Genomic DNA, 16,920 nt, shown 5'->3' on the forward strand with positions numbered 1-16,920 from the left:
TCTACACCAATAGGTAGCACCTTTTGTGTACAGGGCCAGATAGTGACTATTTGGGTTTTGAGGGCCATACAAGGTCTCTGTTGTAAGGACACAACCCTTCGTTGTAGTGGCAAAATGTTAATAATAGAGCACGGTGGTGTTTCAATAAAACTTGATCTGCCAAAACAAGAGGCAGAGTGATCTTGGCCATGGGCAATAGACTGCTGACCCTTGGTCTGTGCAAGTATTCACAAGCCTGCTGTATACAGAGCAGGGTGCAGGGTGTAGAGGTCACACGTACAAGTCACCCTCCCCTTCTGCTCTGCAGTCAGGAGCAGCCTCACCACAGTCCTCAAGGGTCTGCAGGACTGGAGCCTGCCAGGCAGTAGCCTCAGCTCCCCTCCTTCACTGTTGACCCTCTTCAAATGCTCTTCCCTGCCTAGAGGACTAAACAGTCTGAGCACCTTGTAATCCCTGCTCTCCATCTCCAGAATGTGTCTACTTCCTATTCAGTCCTCTAGTCTCGTGGAAGTGTCTTCAAGGAGGCTTTCTGGACACCTGAGGTAAAGGAGGCCCTTAATTTACACCATTTCAGGAATCTCCACTGATACCTGGCATTGTCACCAACGACATTTAAACCATTGCTGGTGTCATTTTCCTGACTTCCTGGCCTTCCTTGTTCACTTCTGCTTCCCTTGACATTAGCACAGAGCCTGCCACACAGTGGGCACAATGCCTGTGAATAGACTGAACGAATGGCCACCCAGCTGCCAGCGTGCGCCATCTTGGGCCTGGGTCTGCCCGCACTTGTTAGAGCAAGCGGCCGACTTTCTGTTTGCAGTCTCACACAATGAAGTTTTTCACCCAGTCCTGACTGCCCATCCATCATTTTATTTTAAGCACATTACTTCCCTGTCCAAAAAAAGAAAAGGAGGATACAATTAGGTCTATATCCCTCACTTGCTTAATATTTCGATCTCCTCCAGGGAGTTCCCTTCAAGTGGAGATCACAGCTCATGAATATTAAATGTCTCTTCCAGCCCAATGGGGTGGACTCCAAGAAAGAACAGAGAGCCAGGAGTTGGGAAAAGCCCCAGATACCCAGCCCTGCAGCCTTCCCTCTCCCAGCCTACCTCGTCCCAACTACTCAAATGCACATCCCAGTACATGTATGTGCAGATGGATTCCTGGCCACTTTACATGCCATAAAGAAGTCCTTGTTTTAGGCTCCCCAGATTCACCTGCTTTGGACTCTGGCTGCCTTTCAAAGGCACACATCAAAGTTGGTCTCACATTCAAACAAGCTCCAAGTGGGTTCCCTGAGTCAAGTCAGAGCCCTTCGTCAGAGTCAGGAAGCTGACCTGGGCTGAGGGTTAGATAGAATTCCTCCCTGCTGGCCTCAGAGGCCCTCCTGTTTCTTTTCATTCCAACCCTGCCTCTCTGTGGGGTAGGCCTCCCGGGTTTGCAAAGGAGGTGGTAAGCCTTGGGCTGAGGCAGGATGGCAAGCTGGATACTAAGTGGTGCTGACTCGAGGATGTTTGAATGCATCCCTCAGACCTCCCTGTGGAGGACCTGAGATCTTTGGTTCTGCGGGCAAGTCAGCCTTCCGCCCCATCGCCTCCTTTTCCTGCTCTTTTGTTCCTCCAATGACCCTCTTTGACCTTCTGGGTGAAAGGAATTCCTTTCTCCTCCCCAGCCCCTCATTTCTTTAAAAATGCACAGTTTTAAAACAATTACAATCTGGGATCTAAATTCTAGAACTTAAAGTCTAAAGGGCCCTGGGAGCTCATAATCACTTTGTAGTTGGGGGGGGGGGGACTCAGAAGAGGACACCCAGTCACTGTGCAAAAGGTGCCACAGTAATTTAGCAGCAGAATCCAGTCCAGGACTATTTCGCCACAGACGGATGAGCTGCTCTGCATCATTCACGATTGAGGTGAAAAGCGAGGAAGGTAAGAAGAAGCCCACTAACTACCGTGTGCTGCGCTAAATACTTTAGAGAAAAGAATAATCAGAATTATAGGTGTTATAATTAAGTTCATTTTCCAAAAGAGACAACTCAGACCTAGAGAAGGTATGAAAGAGGCCCAAGGTGACCCAGGCAGTCACTGCAAACAAAGACTTTGGAACTGGGCTCCTATAATGCTAACACATTGCACAACAATGGAATGAAGCGCCAAATCATCCTATGCTGAGAAATAACGCAGATACTGCCCTTGGAGGGCGATCAGTTAAAATTACTGTCCAAGACACAGAATGATCCTGCCCCAAGAGCAGGGCTCTGTGCAGTGAAACATTTGTAGGATGATAACAGCTGAAAACTTTTGTTTTCACAACTCATGAAAAAGACACAAGAAGGACATATGGGTTCATGTTGTTTCCTGTTGTGACTCAGTGGCACCAAACGGAAATAGTAGAAAAAGAAACATTGTCCTGCTTCTTCCAGAGTTTGCCTGGGTCTTGGACACTGTGTTTAAGGCAGATGGATTAGGTTGGAAGCTTCCTTCTCTGACCACCTGGAGATGAGACTTTAGGCAAGTCACTTAACTCTCAGTGCCTCCGTTTCCCTATCCCCCAAATGGATAGAATTCTGACTGTACAGAGTGGCTGGGCGGATGAGTGAAGGTATTTTTTTAAAGGATCTCTAGGCACGAAGACAGAACAACTGGGTGCTCAGCAGATGGAATCACTTCATGGTGAAGTGAGTCTAGACTCTGCCTAGGTACCCCAAATCCCACCACTATTTCTAGCCATGTGGCCCTAGGCCAGTTACTTAATCTCTCTGAACCACAGTTTCGTTTGTCCTCTACCAAACTGGGATAACAACCATCAATTATCTCTCGAGCTTGCTGAGAGGATGAATTCAACTTCTGCAGGAATAATATTAATATCAAGGATAACAGAGCAGTAGCACCCAATATAGGTACTGGGGTTCGCTGTTCCAAATGCTGTAGGTAAATACACTCTTTTGTTTGCACTTCTGGCCATAGAACCCAGGCCTTGCACATGCTAGACAACTTCTCCACCACTGAGCTACATTCGCAGCCTGATCAACTCATGTGATCCTCACAAAAATACTCTAAAAAGTAGAAACTATTACTAATTTCGCTGATGAGACAACTGAGGCGTGGATTAAGAGTATGTGAAGCAAGCTTTTCACCCCCAATCCATGGTCTTAACCACCTTGTCCCAAGTCACACGCCTGCCAGTGGGGAGCTTGCCACCCAAACAGGCTGGGACACTGTCACCTCTAGGGCCCCCCCCCCCCACACACACACTGCTCACGTTTCTCTCTCTTTTCTTTTACAGGCCTATCTTCAAGCCAAGGAAAGCTTCATTTCAAGAAAGTGTTTTGAGGAAAGTAACTACGCCTTCCACAGACGGAGGTCTGAAGGAACACGGGCAGCCAGGAGAAGTTTTATTTCTCTCTTTTTTTTTTCCATTCTAATTTTTTTGTAAGGTGAGAGGTGGATCATCTATTATGCTTTCAAATTGTTAGAAAGAAAAATAATAATAAAAGCAGCTCCCAGCAGAGCCCTGTCTTCTCCCCCACCTCCCCTCCCCTCCGCCTGGGCTGGCTTCCTTTTGAGTCAGTGTTGTTCTACAGTCTCATCGGAATATCCACCGAGAGAAGACGTGGCGATTCATCTTTTTGTTTTTCTTTCTCGCCTTGGCTCAGCGCAGGCCAGGGCAGACTGACAGAAGGGCCACAGGCTTGGTGACCCCCTGCCCCTCCCAGCAACTGGTGGGGAGGCGGAATGATCCCCATCCCTGGTCCTCCCCCTTATCTGCCGAACACAGTGAAGGGGAGGGCCACGGGCTGCAGGGAGTGCTAATTGAATGTCTCAGCGCTGGCTCTGAGACAGGGCTGGGGACATGGTGTCAGGGATCAGAGACAAAGCGGTGCTAAGGGCAGCCAGCAGGAGAGAGGCAGGGAGCAGCCAGGGAGGGAGGACAAGGGACTGGAGGAAAACGCTTGCAGGTTGGGGGGAGATGGCATGCAGGTCCTTGTCACTTTGCTAACTATTTATCAGCATCAAGCAAGATTTGGAAACTCCAAATGAGGAACTGGGGATTCCTCGGGAGATCTAGAGTGCTCACTTTATTTCACGAAGCGAGAAACTGAGGCTCTGAGATACTGAGGTGCACACAAAGCTTCTAAGACTAAGCTAGGTGGTCAATCAAAACACAACAGGGGAATCTCCAAAAGCAAACCCTTATAATGGCTGATAGGTCCCCTCTGAGGGTAGCAGGCTTCCAGCTCTGGCTCAGGATATATTACCAAGCACAAATCCCTTTGGGGGACCCCTCACATTTTGTCTGACTAATTTGACCGTTACCATCCCTCCTTCAGCTTTTATCAGTAGCCTGTCTGTGTTTTATGACGCAGTGGCTGAGAACAGAATTCCCAGTTCTGCTGAGCAGGCCTCCCGGCTGGTGCCCGCTGGGCAGTTATCACTGTACTGATATCAGCGCTTTTAACTGAAACCCCAGGTCTGGTGTATGTTATATTTCTAAAAGGAGGAAAAGGACAAGATAATTCCTACTTTGTGAGGGGACGCAGCCTGAATTGCCCAAGAGGTCTTGTGGGTGGTGTTTGTTTTAATAAGCAACTTCTTATGTGTTGGGGGATGAGGGCTGGGGGTGGGAAAGTGGGAAAGGGAAGTCCCCAGGGTGTTGCATAATAGCACCCTGGCACCTTGGGAATACTTCCGGATGTGTGGGCTTCTGAAAAGTGAATGGGAATGTCCTCATAAATCTGTCACCCGCCCTCATGCTGGTGTTACTGACCCAGGGAAAACGGCCCTTCTAAGTGGCCAGTGATGAGGACCCATGGCAAAGAAGAGGAGGAGGAGGAGAGGAAGGAGGGGGAAAGAAGGAGAAAAGAAAGGCAGGCAGTGGAAGGAAGCCAGAGAGGGTGGAAGGGAGAAAGCAAGTCATTCGTGTGGCAAGACAGAGTGGCCCAGTAGAAAAACCAGGGCTCTCTACTCGGTCTGTTGATGGGATCACGCCTCTGTGAGCCCTGTGAACTTGAGCCATCACAAAGGGTCTCAGAGCTCACATCTGGAAACGAGGCTCACATTAACCCAGAATGCATAATGCAGGGCTACTACCTAGCTACCCCCAAACTGTGGTTGTTTCTGATGATCCCTTCCCCTATCAACAATCACCCCACCTCACCCTGCCCAAATACACATTGTACACATCCAACTTGCCAGGAATGGAGCGAAACGACACAGTATCTAATGAGGACAATTTTCAGTCAGGATCTAAATAACAATCAACAGAAACTAACTTTGGATAACTTAAGCAAAGCGAGCTAAAAACTTCTATTCAAAATAATATTTGATGCTTATGGAAGACTCATTGGGAGGGGGCTGGAGAGCCAGGATTATATATCTGAAGCCAAGTCCAAGCTAGAGATTTAGTCCTAGAATTGGTCCGGCGAAGGGATCCAAGGCTGCTGCTCTGTCTACCTCCACTTGGACATTGACAGAAGCTATCCCTAGTACTTTGGGAACTGTCATGGGTGTGGCCATTCCCTCCATGGTCATCCAAATGGTTTTTGCAGGGTCCCTATGTGATATCACCCTAGCTTCCAATTCCAAGTGTTGGGCTGCTGTGTCTGTTGTAGAGCAGAAGGAAAGCCCAGGCTGTGTGTCTATGTTCAAGCAACAAAGGTGTCCAGGAGCAGGAGAAGATTGGATTTCAACTTCTCTGGTGAGGGTTGGAGGAGAGTTATGAGCAATTCATGTAATACAAAGATTAGGAGGATGATTCCCTAAATCTAGGAAGGAAATTTAGATAGTAAGCATTCAAAAATATTGGTAAATATCTTCCCCAGATGGTTCCTAGAACTTTCATGTTTTTTTGGAAGAGAACATGGAGGCTTAGCCAAGGTCACACATCCAAGCCATGGTGTTTCACGCAATCCTGTCCGACTACTGTCATTAATACGTTAATGATGAGCACAATGTCCACGTTGGCAAAGCCTCCCACTTCAGTTCTACTGCTCTGACTCACCCCTAAAGCTAGATCTTCTGGGAGTCAGTCCCTGTCTATCCTTCAGCTGTTCCTTTTAGAGGAACAAAGTTTTCTAGACTCAAGATACGGAGTTTGTCCTTAGAGCGTAGTCCCCGAGAGCTGGAATCTCTGGATGAACTCCACTCTGCCTGGAGAGTATCCATAATGAGATTCCAATGGCCAGTGAAGGGTACAGCAAGGTGCTTCCTCTGCCACAAATGGCCCTCAGTATACAGGGGTAAGAAAGAACCTTCCCTGGACAACATCCATGCCACTGCCCATTTTGTATTACCTTGCACTAGTTTGCTACAAGAATTGCTCACAACACCTAAAGCCCTGCAAGATCAGGAGCTATCGTTTTTTTGCAACTAGCTTACCGAGGGTGCTCTGGGCCCAGATGCTCAGGGTTTCAGACGACTTCTACCATTTAACTCTATAGCCTTAGTTTATCACACGGTATCTCCACATACATTTTGGAAAAACAGTGCATGAATGAGTTGTCATAAGAGTAAGAGTTTAAATGTGCTTGGAATGTAACAGATGTTCAATAAATATGGTCAGTAGCAGCAGAACACTAGAACCTATTAGAGCATAAAAAGCTATAAAATGACCTAAGAGGGTCCTGGTCTCATCCTCTTGGTCACTCCCTTGTCTTCATCTCTTTCCTCGGAATTTCAGTTAACACAGTTTGAAGAACACTGATCTAGTCCAAAAGAGTCACTTTGGCCAAAGTGTAGAAGGGCAGATGAGGTACAAGGAAGCAAAAAATCCTGGGTGCTCTTCCCACCAGATTCCTCCAGTCCCCACCACTGTGCATGCAAAATGCTGTGACTTTTCTAACAAATGGTGAGTGATGTCCTAATTTTCATCTACCTTGTACATCAGGCTGCAATGACCACATCCATGGACCAGGGGTTGACACATGGTAAAGGGCCAGATAGTGAATATTTTGGGCTCCTTGAGTCACCTGTTGAAACCATTCACCTCTGTTATAGCATGAAAGCAGCCACAGACCACATGGAAATAAACAAGTGTTGCTACATTCCAATGAAACTTTATTTACAAATACAGGCGGTTGTTTGGTTCTTGCCTGTGGATCATAGTTTGCAAGAATATTTCTTGTTTTCGTGTATTGTTGGGAAGGGCAGTTCTAAAGCAACATGGTAGGGCTCCAGCATCTCTTTATAGCACCATATCTGACTTCACCGCTTCCTGCCTTCTTTCCAGAACCTCTTAAGTTACATGTCACATTGGAGTGAGTGACATGGGTCAATATTTTCCAGCATGGGCTACGAGTAGTTGGTTGTCATGACAGTAAAGGTGAGGGTTTGCTTCTAGTAGAGCTCATGATTATTAGGAACTCAGCCCCATACATTGGAAGCCACACCACAGAAGTACATTCAGGTTCTTAGAGACCTCCTAACCCAACCATCTGCATGTACCAGAGGTAAATTGAGGCCTCCTAGAGAAGCCACTTGGCCAGCATTATACCAATTCTTCCCACAGCTAGGACCAGAACCTGATATATTTTGAATTTCAATCCAAAGTTCTTTCTGTCACATACTAAGCGAGCATCAGGCTTTATTACTATGAACCACTATCTAGTCAAGAGAGAAGAGAAAAACAATCTTCTCCAATTTCCTAACCCAAGGCCCTGCCTCAAAGCTTCTGTCTTTCCTTCTTCTCTGTCTTCCCCTTTTTTTTCAACCATAAATGTTTGCAGAACACCTTTCTTGTGTTGCTCAGCCCCTACTTGGTGCCAAGCAGATAGTAGGTGCTCAATAAATGTGTGTTGGGAACAGAACAAAAGGTTGCATGTTTTTCACCCCCAGGGCAGGCAATCTACTGGGAGAAAGAATGTCTAAACACCCCTGTAATGCGCTGCAGATGCAAGGATGTGATGACATCTCCTTCCCTTTTCGTCCCAGAAAACTGCCTTTCAGTGAGAAATCTTCCCACCAAGGTTTTCATCCCCTCTGTAGCTGCCCCTTCCTTTTTCAGATAGAGCACCTCTGTCTTTTGTACTTGCAAATGAATTGTGATTAGTTTTCACCTCCAGCCCAGGGGATTAGCTGGGGGACCTTTGATCTTCAGGTATCGATTTGCATCTTAAAGGAAGTATGATCTCATCTGGGCCAGCTCAAAATTCCATCCCTGCCCCCAACCCCTGTCTGTTTAGCAGCCCCAGGCTGGCCAGGGCCTCCCAAGTGGGGCTGAAACAACAGGATCGGCCAGACTCTGCAAGAAGGCAGAGGAAAACACGTTCCCCATCTGACTCTGTAAAGGTGGGAAAAGGACATTTGCTTTCTAAACACAGACTGGTCTGCTCTATCTCCTCCTTCAGATCAGAGAGACTTCCCCAGGGTTCTAAGTCTGCAACCAGGACCCTGGCAACTCCTGAATCCTGGCTAGAGGATGTGCAGCAAAATGATCCGAGTACAAACTTGAGAATCGAACAAAATCAGGTTCAAGTCTGGGTTCTGCCTTCAATCCTTCTGACCTGGCCAAGTTTTATCAACTCCCTGACTTTTGATTCTTGTCATCTTCAAAGACAAAAAGCCCTACATATCTATAGTAATAGCCATTCTGAACAGGTGGTGTGAAGAAAAGCAATAGCATTTGTAAAGTAGAGTCTGATCGAAATCAATTACCTGTCATTATCTATGAGAGCCTAAGTTCTTGATGGTAGGAATATTTACACTTTATTTTGCATTCCCCCTGCCCCCCACTGATGTATTCCCTGGTGCCTGACACATAGGAGGCACTCAATAAACGTGTAAAACCAAGGGGCAAATCATCATTTAGTCAAAGTCATTGTTACCCTTTTAAAGACCAATCAGCCAGGCCCAGAGACATGGCAGACTTACCAATGCAATTGAAGGAGATTTCTTGCTGGCAGAACAGGGAGCAGCCGTCACCATTGATCTTATTCATATCGTCACATTCTTCACCTTGGTCTCTGCACAGTGGATATAGGAGAGAAATTTTCCAGATCAGTTTCTGAACCAAGGCTGGGCTGCAAAAGTCCCCTCGCCCCATGGCCCATGAAGCTTCTGGGGACCTCTCCCATGTCCCTTTTCTTACTTGAGTCCATTTCTTCATCTTCAAATGAAGGTGATAAAAGGTATAGAGGTAGAAAATACGATTACATTTGCCTCATTTTGTGTTTGAGAGGATGAAGCAGAATTTCTGCTTCAAAGTTATCCTTTGAAATCTTGTCAGTTAAATTCAAAAGTCAGCTGGGAGTCAGAAATGGATGAAGAAGTGAATGAATACGTGCACAGATCTCTTGTTCCCACGGTGTCTAGGAACATCTTACTGCTATTCTTGCATTTCTGATTTCTAAAGAGTGGATGTGAGGGAAGTGGAGGTCCCCGTAATGTCAAAGCTTCTCCTCCACTCCTTCCGGGTGTTTCATTCACACATTCATGGTCGTCACCCTTTCTCTGGAAAGTTTTATTTTCTTCACTGGGTGTGTCATTGCATGGTGTCAAGATCTCAGAGGCCTGTGGGACTGTGCTGTGAAGGAATAAAAATGCCCCCTCTTTTTATTCTCTTGGAATTATTTCATCACCTTAGGAAGATTTTGCAGAGGTTGGGACAGGCAGAAAATGAGCAGCATTCATTTTTCTGAATTGGGCTAAGGTGGGGAGAAGGAGGAGCCAAAACAGAGAGGCTGGGTGAATTTTTGTTTTCTACAAAGTTCCCATCCTTTTAGAGACAGAAAACTTGGGTTGAATCCCTGTGCTCCACACTAACTGTCCATTCTTATGTAAGTGGTTTGGCCTCTCTATCTGATCTTTCTGTGATGACTTAACTTTAAATCCATTAAAAGTTAATATGATTAAAATCCTATTCCTCCATCATGGTAGACACATAGCAAGTATGCTATAGCTGCACATGGCTGGTGGCCAGTGTTGGATAGCACCGAATACTTCCATCGTTGCAGAAAAATCCATTGGACAGTGATTCTCAGATGTTACCTCTCAGTTTTCTCCTGTGTTCCATGGAGATGATCTGCATACTCGGTAGAGTTGGGTTCCAAAATGGAAGGAAAGGGCTGGCACAGTGTGTGGCATACAGTGGATGCTCAGGAAATCACAGTTCCCATTCCAACTTTGCCTTGGGAGGTCTCTGCAGAGGGTGGGCAATAGGCTCTCCCTCCCCAGAGACCAGCTGGGCCCTGTCACAGGATGGAAGAGGCCTCAGACTTTTCCTTTTACCCCGGCAATTAACACCAGGCTATGTTTGTTGTTTTTAGGAGGTGTCAGGGTAGCAAGACAGTGCCTTGCAATCAATCCTTAAGATGGCCTAGGACATTGCATTGATCTCCAAAGAGCCACCCAGGTTCTCTCCTGTCTGCAAACCCATGAGCAAAGAAGTTCATATTCCTAGACAGTCCCAGCAATCGGTGTGTGAATCTTGCAGCTTGGAAATTGCTGGTGACCTGCTACTCAGCTATTTCTTGGGTTATCTGGGGAGATACACAATTTTTTTAAACCTGGGTTATGCTATAAATAAGAATATTTCCAATACTTCCATTACCACCCAATTGGCATGTTCTATTGTTTTAAACAAAACATTAGGGTCACCAGGAATATTTTCTAGGCATGATAGATCTCTCATTAGATAGAAGAGTTCTGAGAAACCTTCTTTGATCTCTCAGGCTGGAGTTCGAGGCTGCCATTCTCTGTGTTCATAGACATCTTGTTCCATCTACCACAGCAATTGTCAAACTGATGCCTTTGCTTATTAATTGAGAGGCCTCTATAATAGAGTGTGAGATGCCAAAGGGAGTGATAGAGTCTCTGTCATCCTAGTACCCTGGTACCTGCTACAGTGCCTGGGATCTAGCATACAATTCATAGCCACTCCTTTACTATCTAGTTTTTGTAGGGTTTTCATGTTACACAGTAATGAGATGATGAATTCAGACAACAACCTTTGTCCTCAGTTCATATATTGGTTCAATCCATTACTGGGTGGATATGCTTGAGAAAACTGCCTTATTCTCTTTGTGCATTAGTTGTCTTTTCTGTAAAACATGCTAATAGGACCTACCTCATATGATTATTGGGAAGATGCAAGAAGATGATAATGTAGCACAATACCTTGTGCATAGTAGAGGCCCAATAAATGTTTATAAGGGTTGTGATTACAGTATCTGTCCAGTGCTTTTGTCTTTTGCTACATAAGGAACCAGAAGAATCTGTTGCTGTGAACATTTACAATCAAGTGTTTATCCATTGGAGGTGTCATCCAGTGCTGAGTCTACACAGATTTCTATGCAAATTTTCTTACCCATAGCTAGGATGATACCCCTCCTTTTCTCCAATGTTTCTTCCTTCCTTCTTTCCTCCCTTCCTTTCTGCCTTCCTTCTTTTCCTTAAGTGAACATCTCTAAGCTGCATCCAGTTTTATATACTATGTCAAGAAGTATTTGGTATCTGTGGTAAGTTAAGTATTTGATGTGTATAAAAGATACCAATTCTAGGTAAAATTACTATTAATTTATGAATATTATGTAAAATTAATGATGGTGATAACAATTTCAGATCAACAAGAAGAATGACATTGTTTGCAGTGTTTTATCAATGTATCTATATTTGCTTCCAAAACGGACAGACTAATGTAGCTTAGAATTCCAACTCTGGTGAGTTCCTTTTTAAAACTTATTTTAGCTAAATTAGCATGCCCCCCCCCAAAAAAAAAAAAACAATTGTGGGTATTGAACCCAGGATTTTGCATAGGCTAGACAAGTGCTCTACCGCTGAGCTACATCCCCAGTCCTTGGATATAGATCTGAAATACCCATAATACGTCATGGAGTTGCATCATGGGGTTTCATCATGGGATGAGAAACTTTATAATCTATGTTCAAACTCTTGGCAGTTAGGTGATTTGTATCACAACTAAATAGTTAAAAATGCTTACATTATCTCCTCACTATTTGTCAATTCTGTTTTGGAATTATACCTATAAGGACATCCAAGACATAAATATATATTCCTGAAAGATACTGCTTCAGCAAGCCACTTGAAATCATGCAAATAATTGTTACTGGCCTTATTAGTGCCAATGTATTTTTCTAATGAGAAAAAACATTGATTTTTAATTTAAAAAATTATAGAAATCTTCAGAGATATCAGAGAAAAATTCAGGTAATTCCCCTCTGAAAGGATATAAATTTGGTGTAAATTCATGTTTACTAAATAATTACCTGAGTCTTAAAAATTGAAGAAAGCACAACTTTTATGTAGATCATTTTATCAGAATTACTAAAATACATCTTGGATGTTTACAATTTGTATTTGGTCCAGCAAATGGGCTTTAAAATGTTTTGTTCAGACAAAATGTGAACTTCATTTGCTTTAAAACATGAGACAGAGATATATTTAAGGTATTAAAATGTAATTCTTTATTTCAAAACCTTGAGTTAGTACCTCTCCATTAACCTTTGATATGCTTCAATGGTGGGGAGGCAGAATGTAGCACACTCCCACCTTTATGCAAAGTAAGTTGAAAGATGTCACTCATCTGATTGTGTTTGCAGTAGTTGGTACTTCATTACTCAGTCATGAACACAAAGCATTCTGCTGGCCAACAACCATGTCTATGTGCCACTTGTGTACCAACTCTTCTTATTTGCAGAGCTGTGGCATTTTTGCTCTACACCTAACTGGTCCTTTCATCCCAATACAGGCTTCCAGTTGACATCACATATGACATGATCATCCGTAACACATGAAATTGCCCCTCTCCTTGCAGCATCCGTGCTGTGCTACTGACTAACAGGGTCATCCAGAACTTCTCTTTCATGCATGTACTGTACCTATGAGCTGATGCATGTTCTGCACATCAGTAGTTTCTTCCAACTGTGAAGCAAATGCTCTCTCTCACTGCCCCTCCCTCTACAGCGATAGCAATTGCAATTCCATGTTACGCGGATATGATGTGACACCCAACAGTGCCATTTAATGAAGGAATTTTGCCAGTAGCTTGTTTCGCCATCTCTGCATATAATGTTTATCATTAAATCTGTCAATAGTTTAAAAAGTCTCAGTGATTTTGTGACTTGCAAATAAATAGGTTAGCAATAAGGACCATAATTTTAGCAACAAGAAATTTAATTTTGAATTATTGTTGGTCTCTAGTCCACCTCTAGGGATAAAACTCTCAATTTTGTTCCAGAAAAGATTTTTGTGCTTATTCTGGAAAGAAAAGTATCAGAAGCTTTATTTATTGATTTTTTAAAATAATGCAAATTTCTTGATGGCTTCTTGCCCCTATTTGGTAGTTGTGTCACATCTTGCCCTGAGAGCAACAGGATGAATGAACTGATAATCTCATGAAATTCATTTCTTAGATGCATGTCTGTGTATTTTCTAATCATAATTTCAGTTTGGGGTGAAATCTTTACTCTCATTGATTAATTTCCTTTGGTGTACTCATATCAAATTTAATATTCACTTTAGAACCTCTTTTGCTATTTATGTTTCAATATTACACTTTGCTATTTTTATAAGCCTTTGGACCATTTTCTAAATTTTTGATGTGCAATTTTAACAAATGTAAATGGTAGCCAGCCAGCACAGAATGTAAGCGTGTTTTAATGTAGAATAACTGCATCCCATTAATTGTGTGTGGACAATGACAAAAAATGATGAGTAGAATCCTTGTATCACATATAAAACAATGGAAAATAAGAGCAAAATGGCAGTCAATGTATCCTGGTAGTTCTGTGTAGATCATGTATTCTACAGCATCCTTGAGAAATGCATGTGTTAAAAAAAAAGTCACTGATTTTCTTCCAAGGTCAGCAAATTGCTTGAAGATCAATTGATAGACTGCTGGGGATCACTGGTAACTCAGGACTCAGTATCTTATGAGCTCCTCTATTCAGCACCCTGACCATCCCTTGGCCTAATCAGCATGCCCCCTCTGTCCTTACTTACTTCTGGATAATGCCATCACCACAGTATCCACTCCCATGGATGTATATGGCAGCAGGTGATGGCTCACTTTCTTCAGTTCCTGAAATGGTGATAACCCGGTACTGGTACATATTGCCAAGTTCTAGATCCCTAGAAAATGCAAAGAAGATGATTACAAATATAAAAGTGGGGGCAGACAGGCAGAGAATGAAAAGTGAATTCTTGTGTGTATTTTATCAGTCATTTTCATTTTAAAAATCAAATGCACATTTAGTTTTCAATTTTTTTTTAATTATCTACTCAGGTGAAGATCCTCTGCTAAGCATCATGAACTGCACCAAAAATGTACACTAGCATCAATTGACTGATGGCCACGTACAGAGTAGGTGCTTTTTTTCTTTAATTTAAATTTCACAACAACCCTGGTAGAAAAGTATCAGATAACATGTGGTCCAATAATGAAAGCATTTGGGAGAAAGCCATCAAGGAAAAAATAAATACAATAATCAAAATTATAGATGTGATAAAATATCCTAACAGAATCTCTGGGCACTATCTGATCATTTTCTCCCATTTTAAGACCCACACAGAAACCTCATTATGTCTGTACAAACCCCTTCTTCATGCTGCATTTACAGTGACTCCATCCTCCCCACCACCTGAGCCTCCCTAGTCTCTCTTGACTGAAATAATAATGGTAGCATCCATTAATTGAATTTTGGCCCTAGGCTAAGCATTTTTCTATTTATTTTCTCATTTGAGAATCAAAACAGCCCTACACGAATACTAGCATTTTCATATTGACTTCACAGATGATCAACCTGAGACATAGAGAGGCTAAGCAACTTATAACCACAATGCTATTGAGTAAGATCCTATACTCTGTCTCCCTAGTTGGAGCCTGACTTAGTAATCTCATCCCTTGCAAAGCATTGTCTTGTCCTGGTATTGAAATTCCAGAGGCTGGTTTCTGCCAGATTTCCAATAGGCCAAGACTACATATCTCCTCTGACCTCGAGACCTTGGGGTGCCTGTCTTTAACTTCTCCACAAAGGAAACACCAAACAAACCCAGCTATTACCAATTATCCTCCAAGACAAATACATGTTTATGTCAATTCCACACACAACTAAATCTCCACTCTTGTTTACCTTTTGGTCATTTTCAAAGGGGGATGTTATTCTAGTTTTCCATCTCTCTCTCTCTCTGAACCCATTATTCATCTTAATAACAAAAAGTACCATGGGAAAAAAAAACACTAAATGATTATGAAGAGAATTTCTATCAGATTCCACACTTGAGGAGGTGGATTTTATAAACAAAAGGACAATGTCAAAAAAACCTTCAAGTTCTCCTGCTCATCTGTTATTTCAGCTGCTCTTAGGGCTGGGGCTGTTTGGATAAGGTCAATAAGATAACAGGTGCAAGGGGCCACAGACACAGGTCTCCTGATTCTCACTGCAACAGTGAGTAAGTTGGAGTTTAGGAGCAATGAAGGATTCTGTTGAGGAACAGAATGACAGATGAATTATGCTCCCCCGCAAACAAGTTAATATTAGCAGCCCTCGAGCTGCTACTAATTTTGAAGGTAGACCAGAAGTTCCTAGAGATTCTGTCAATTTGTTGTCAATTATAACTAAGTGGGCAATGGCATAAAAATCTTTATATATATATATATATATATAGAGAGAGAGAGAGAGNATATATAATTATTGTATTGTAAACCCTTAGAGTGATAATTTGTTGACAGAATTATAGATTTTACATTTTTAAAGATTATTGTCTATTTTATTCACATCTAGGCTAATGAATATATGCCTTTTTCTGGTGATTCTCAAAAACTGAAGTAGGATGGGGGAGAAAGTGATAATCTTGGGGATACCCAAAGGCACAAAATAAATATGCCATACATTCTATGACACTTTCATTTTGCTCGAAAATACTGGGTCATGTTTGATGCTAAAAGAATACGGCTATATTATGGAATAGAATAAGAAATTTGCTTCAGGCTACATCTCAGGCCATTTGGGGGCACACGGTCTCTGCTGAGCAGATGGGGCGCTCCTGTAGAAAGCCTGCCAGTGTGAAAAGTATTTCTCTATATCGTTTTTCACTGGTGATGTGTGTCACAAATGATTTGTGGCTAATAATATTTAAGGTAGTGGGGTAATCTTTGTGAATGTTTTCCTTCTCCTCCCTAGGCTAGTCCTCCTTTCTCAATAAATACCAACTTCCTCCTCCTTCTCAATAAACACCAACATAGAGACAAGCAAACACATGTTTGAGTCCTGGCTTCATCTTTTTCACCAGGAAGTCACTGGCAGGTGTTTTACCTCTCTGAGCCTACTTCAAATCAATCATAAACCTGACCTCACATCATTTTCCTACAGGTTGAAGGTGAGAACAGATATAAAACACATATGTTCCCAGCCTATGATAAACAGTAAGTGTTAACCTATTGTTATCAATGTTGAATTATCAACATTCTCATTCATTGGAGTTATGCTATAGTCTCTTTAATAGAAGAGATGGAATGACAGATAACTGCTTGTAACTTTGCTTAGGTAAACTCATGAATACAGGACCACCAGCTAACATGTGGGCCACAGCTTGAGGAACAATCTCTTTTCCACCACATCATCTGACTAGGGAATGGCTTACTCTTTTTCTGGGTGACCCAGTCCAAGTTTTTAAGATTCTGGATCTCAGCGTTATCTTTACCCTGGGGTCAACTGTATCCTTATCAGCAGCACATAGGACCCATCAGATTGGTAGAGGACTTTAATGACCCTCCTTCCTCCAACTGGGTTTGCAAGGCTCATGTATCATTATCTCACTGAAGACTGACAACAGCTGCTGGGGAGGCAAGGACTGTTATCCTAAGTTTTCTGGTAGGAAAACAGAAGTCCAAGTCACTTTTTCAGTAAACAGTAGAGGAAAGAGGACAGGTGCAACTCCTATTAAAATGATTATGTCTTGCTAC

The 16,920-nt window shown here is 43.0% G+C and overlaps 1 protein-coding gene across 1 annotated transcript in view; it reads right to left on the minus strand.

Annotated features, from left to right (window-relative positions):
- The window catches only part of Pappa (pappalysin 1), a 237,008-nt gene that overhangs the window by 115,360 nt on the left and 104,728 nt on the right, over positions 1-16,920 (minus strand). The window contains exons 8-9 of the mRNA XM_048813215.1: positions 13,959-14,087; positions 8,871-8,962 (exon numbers count right to left, since the gene is read on the minus strand). Of these exons, the coding sequence (XP_048669172.1) occupies positions 8,871-8,962; positions 13,959-14,087 (221 nt within the window). The remainder of the gene's footprint in view (positions 1-8,870; positions 8,963-13,958; positions 14,088-16,920) is intronic.

This window comes from Marmota marmota, unplaced genomic scaffold (genome assembly GCF_001458135.2).
Source record: "Marmota marmota marmota unplaced genomic scaffold, marMar, whole genome shotgun sequence".
NCBI classification, from domain to species: Eukaryota; Metazoa; Chordata; class Mammalia; order Rodentia; family Sciuridae; genus Marmota; species Marmota marmota.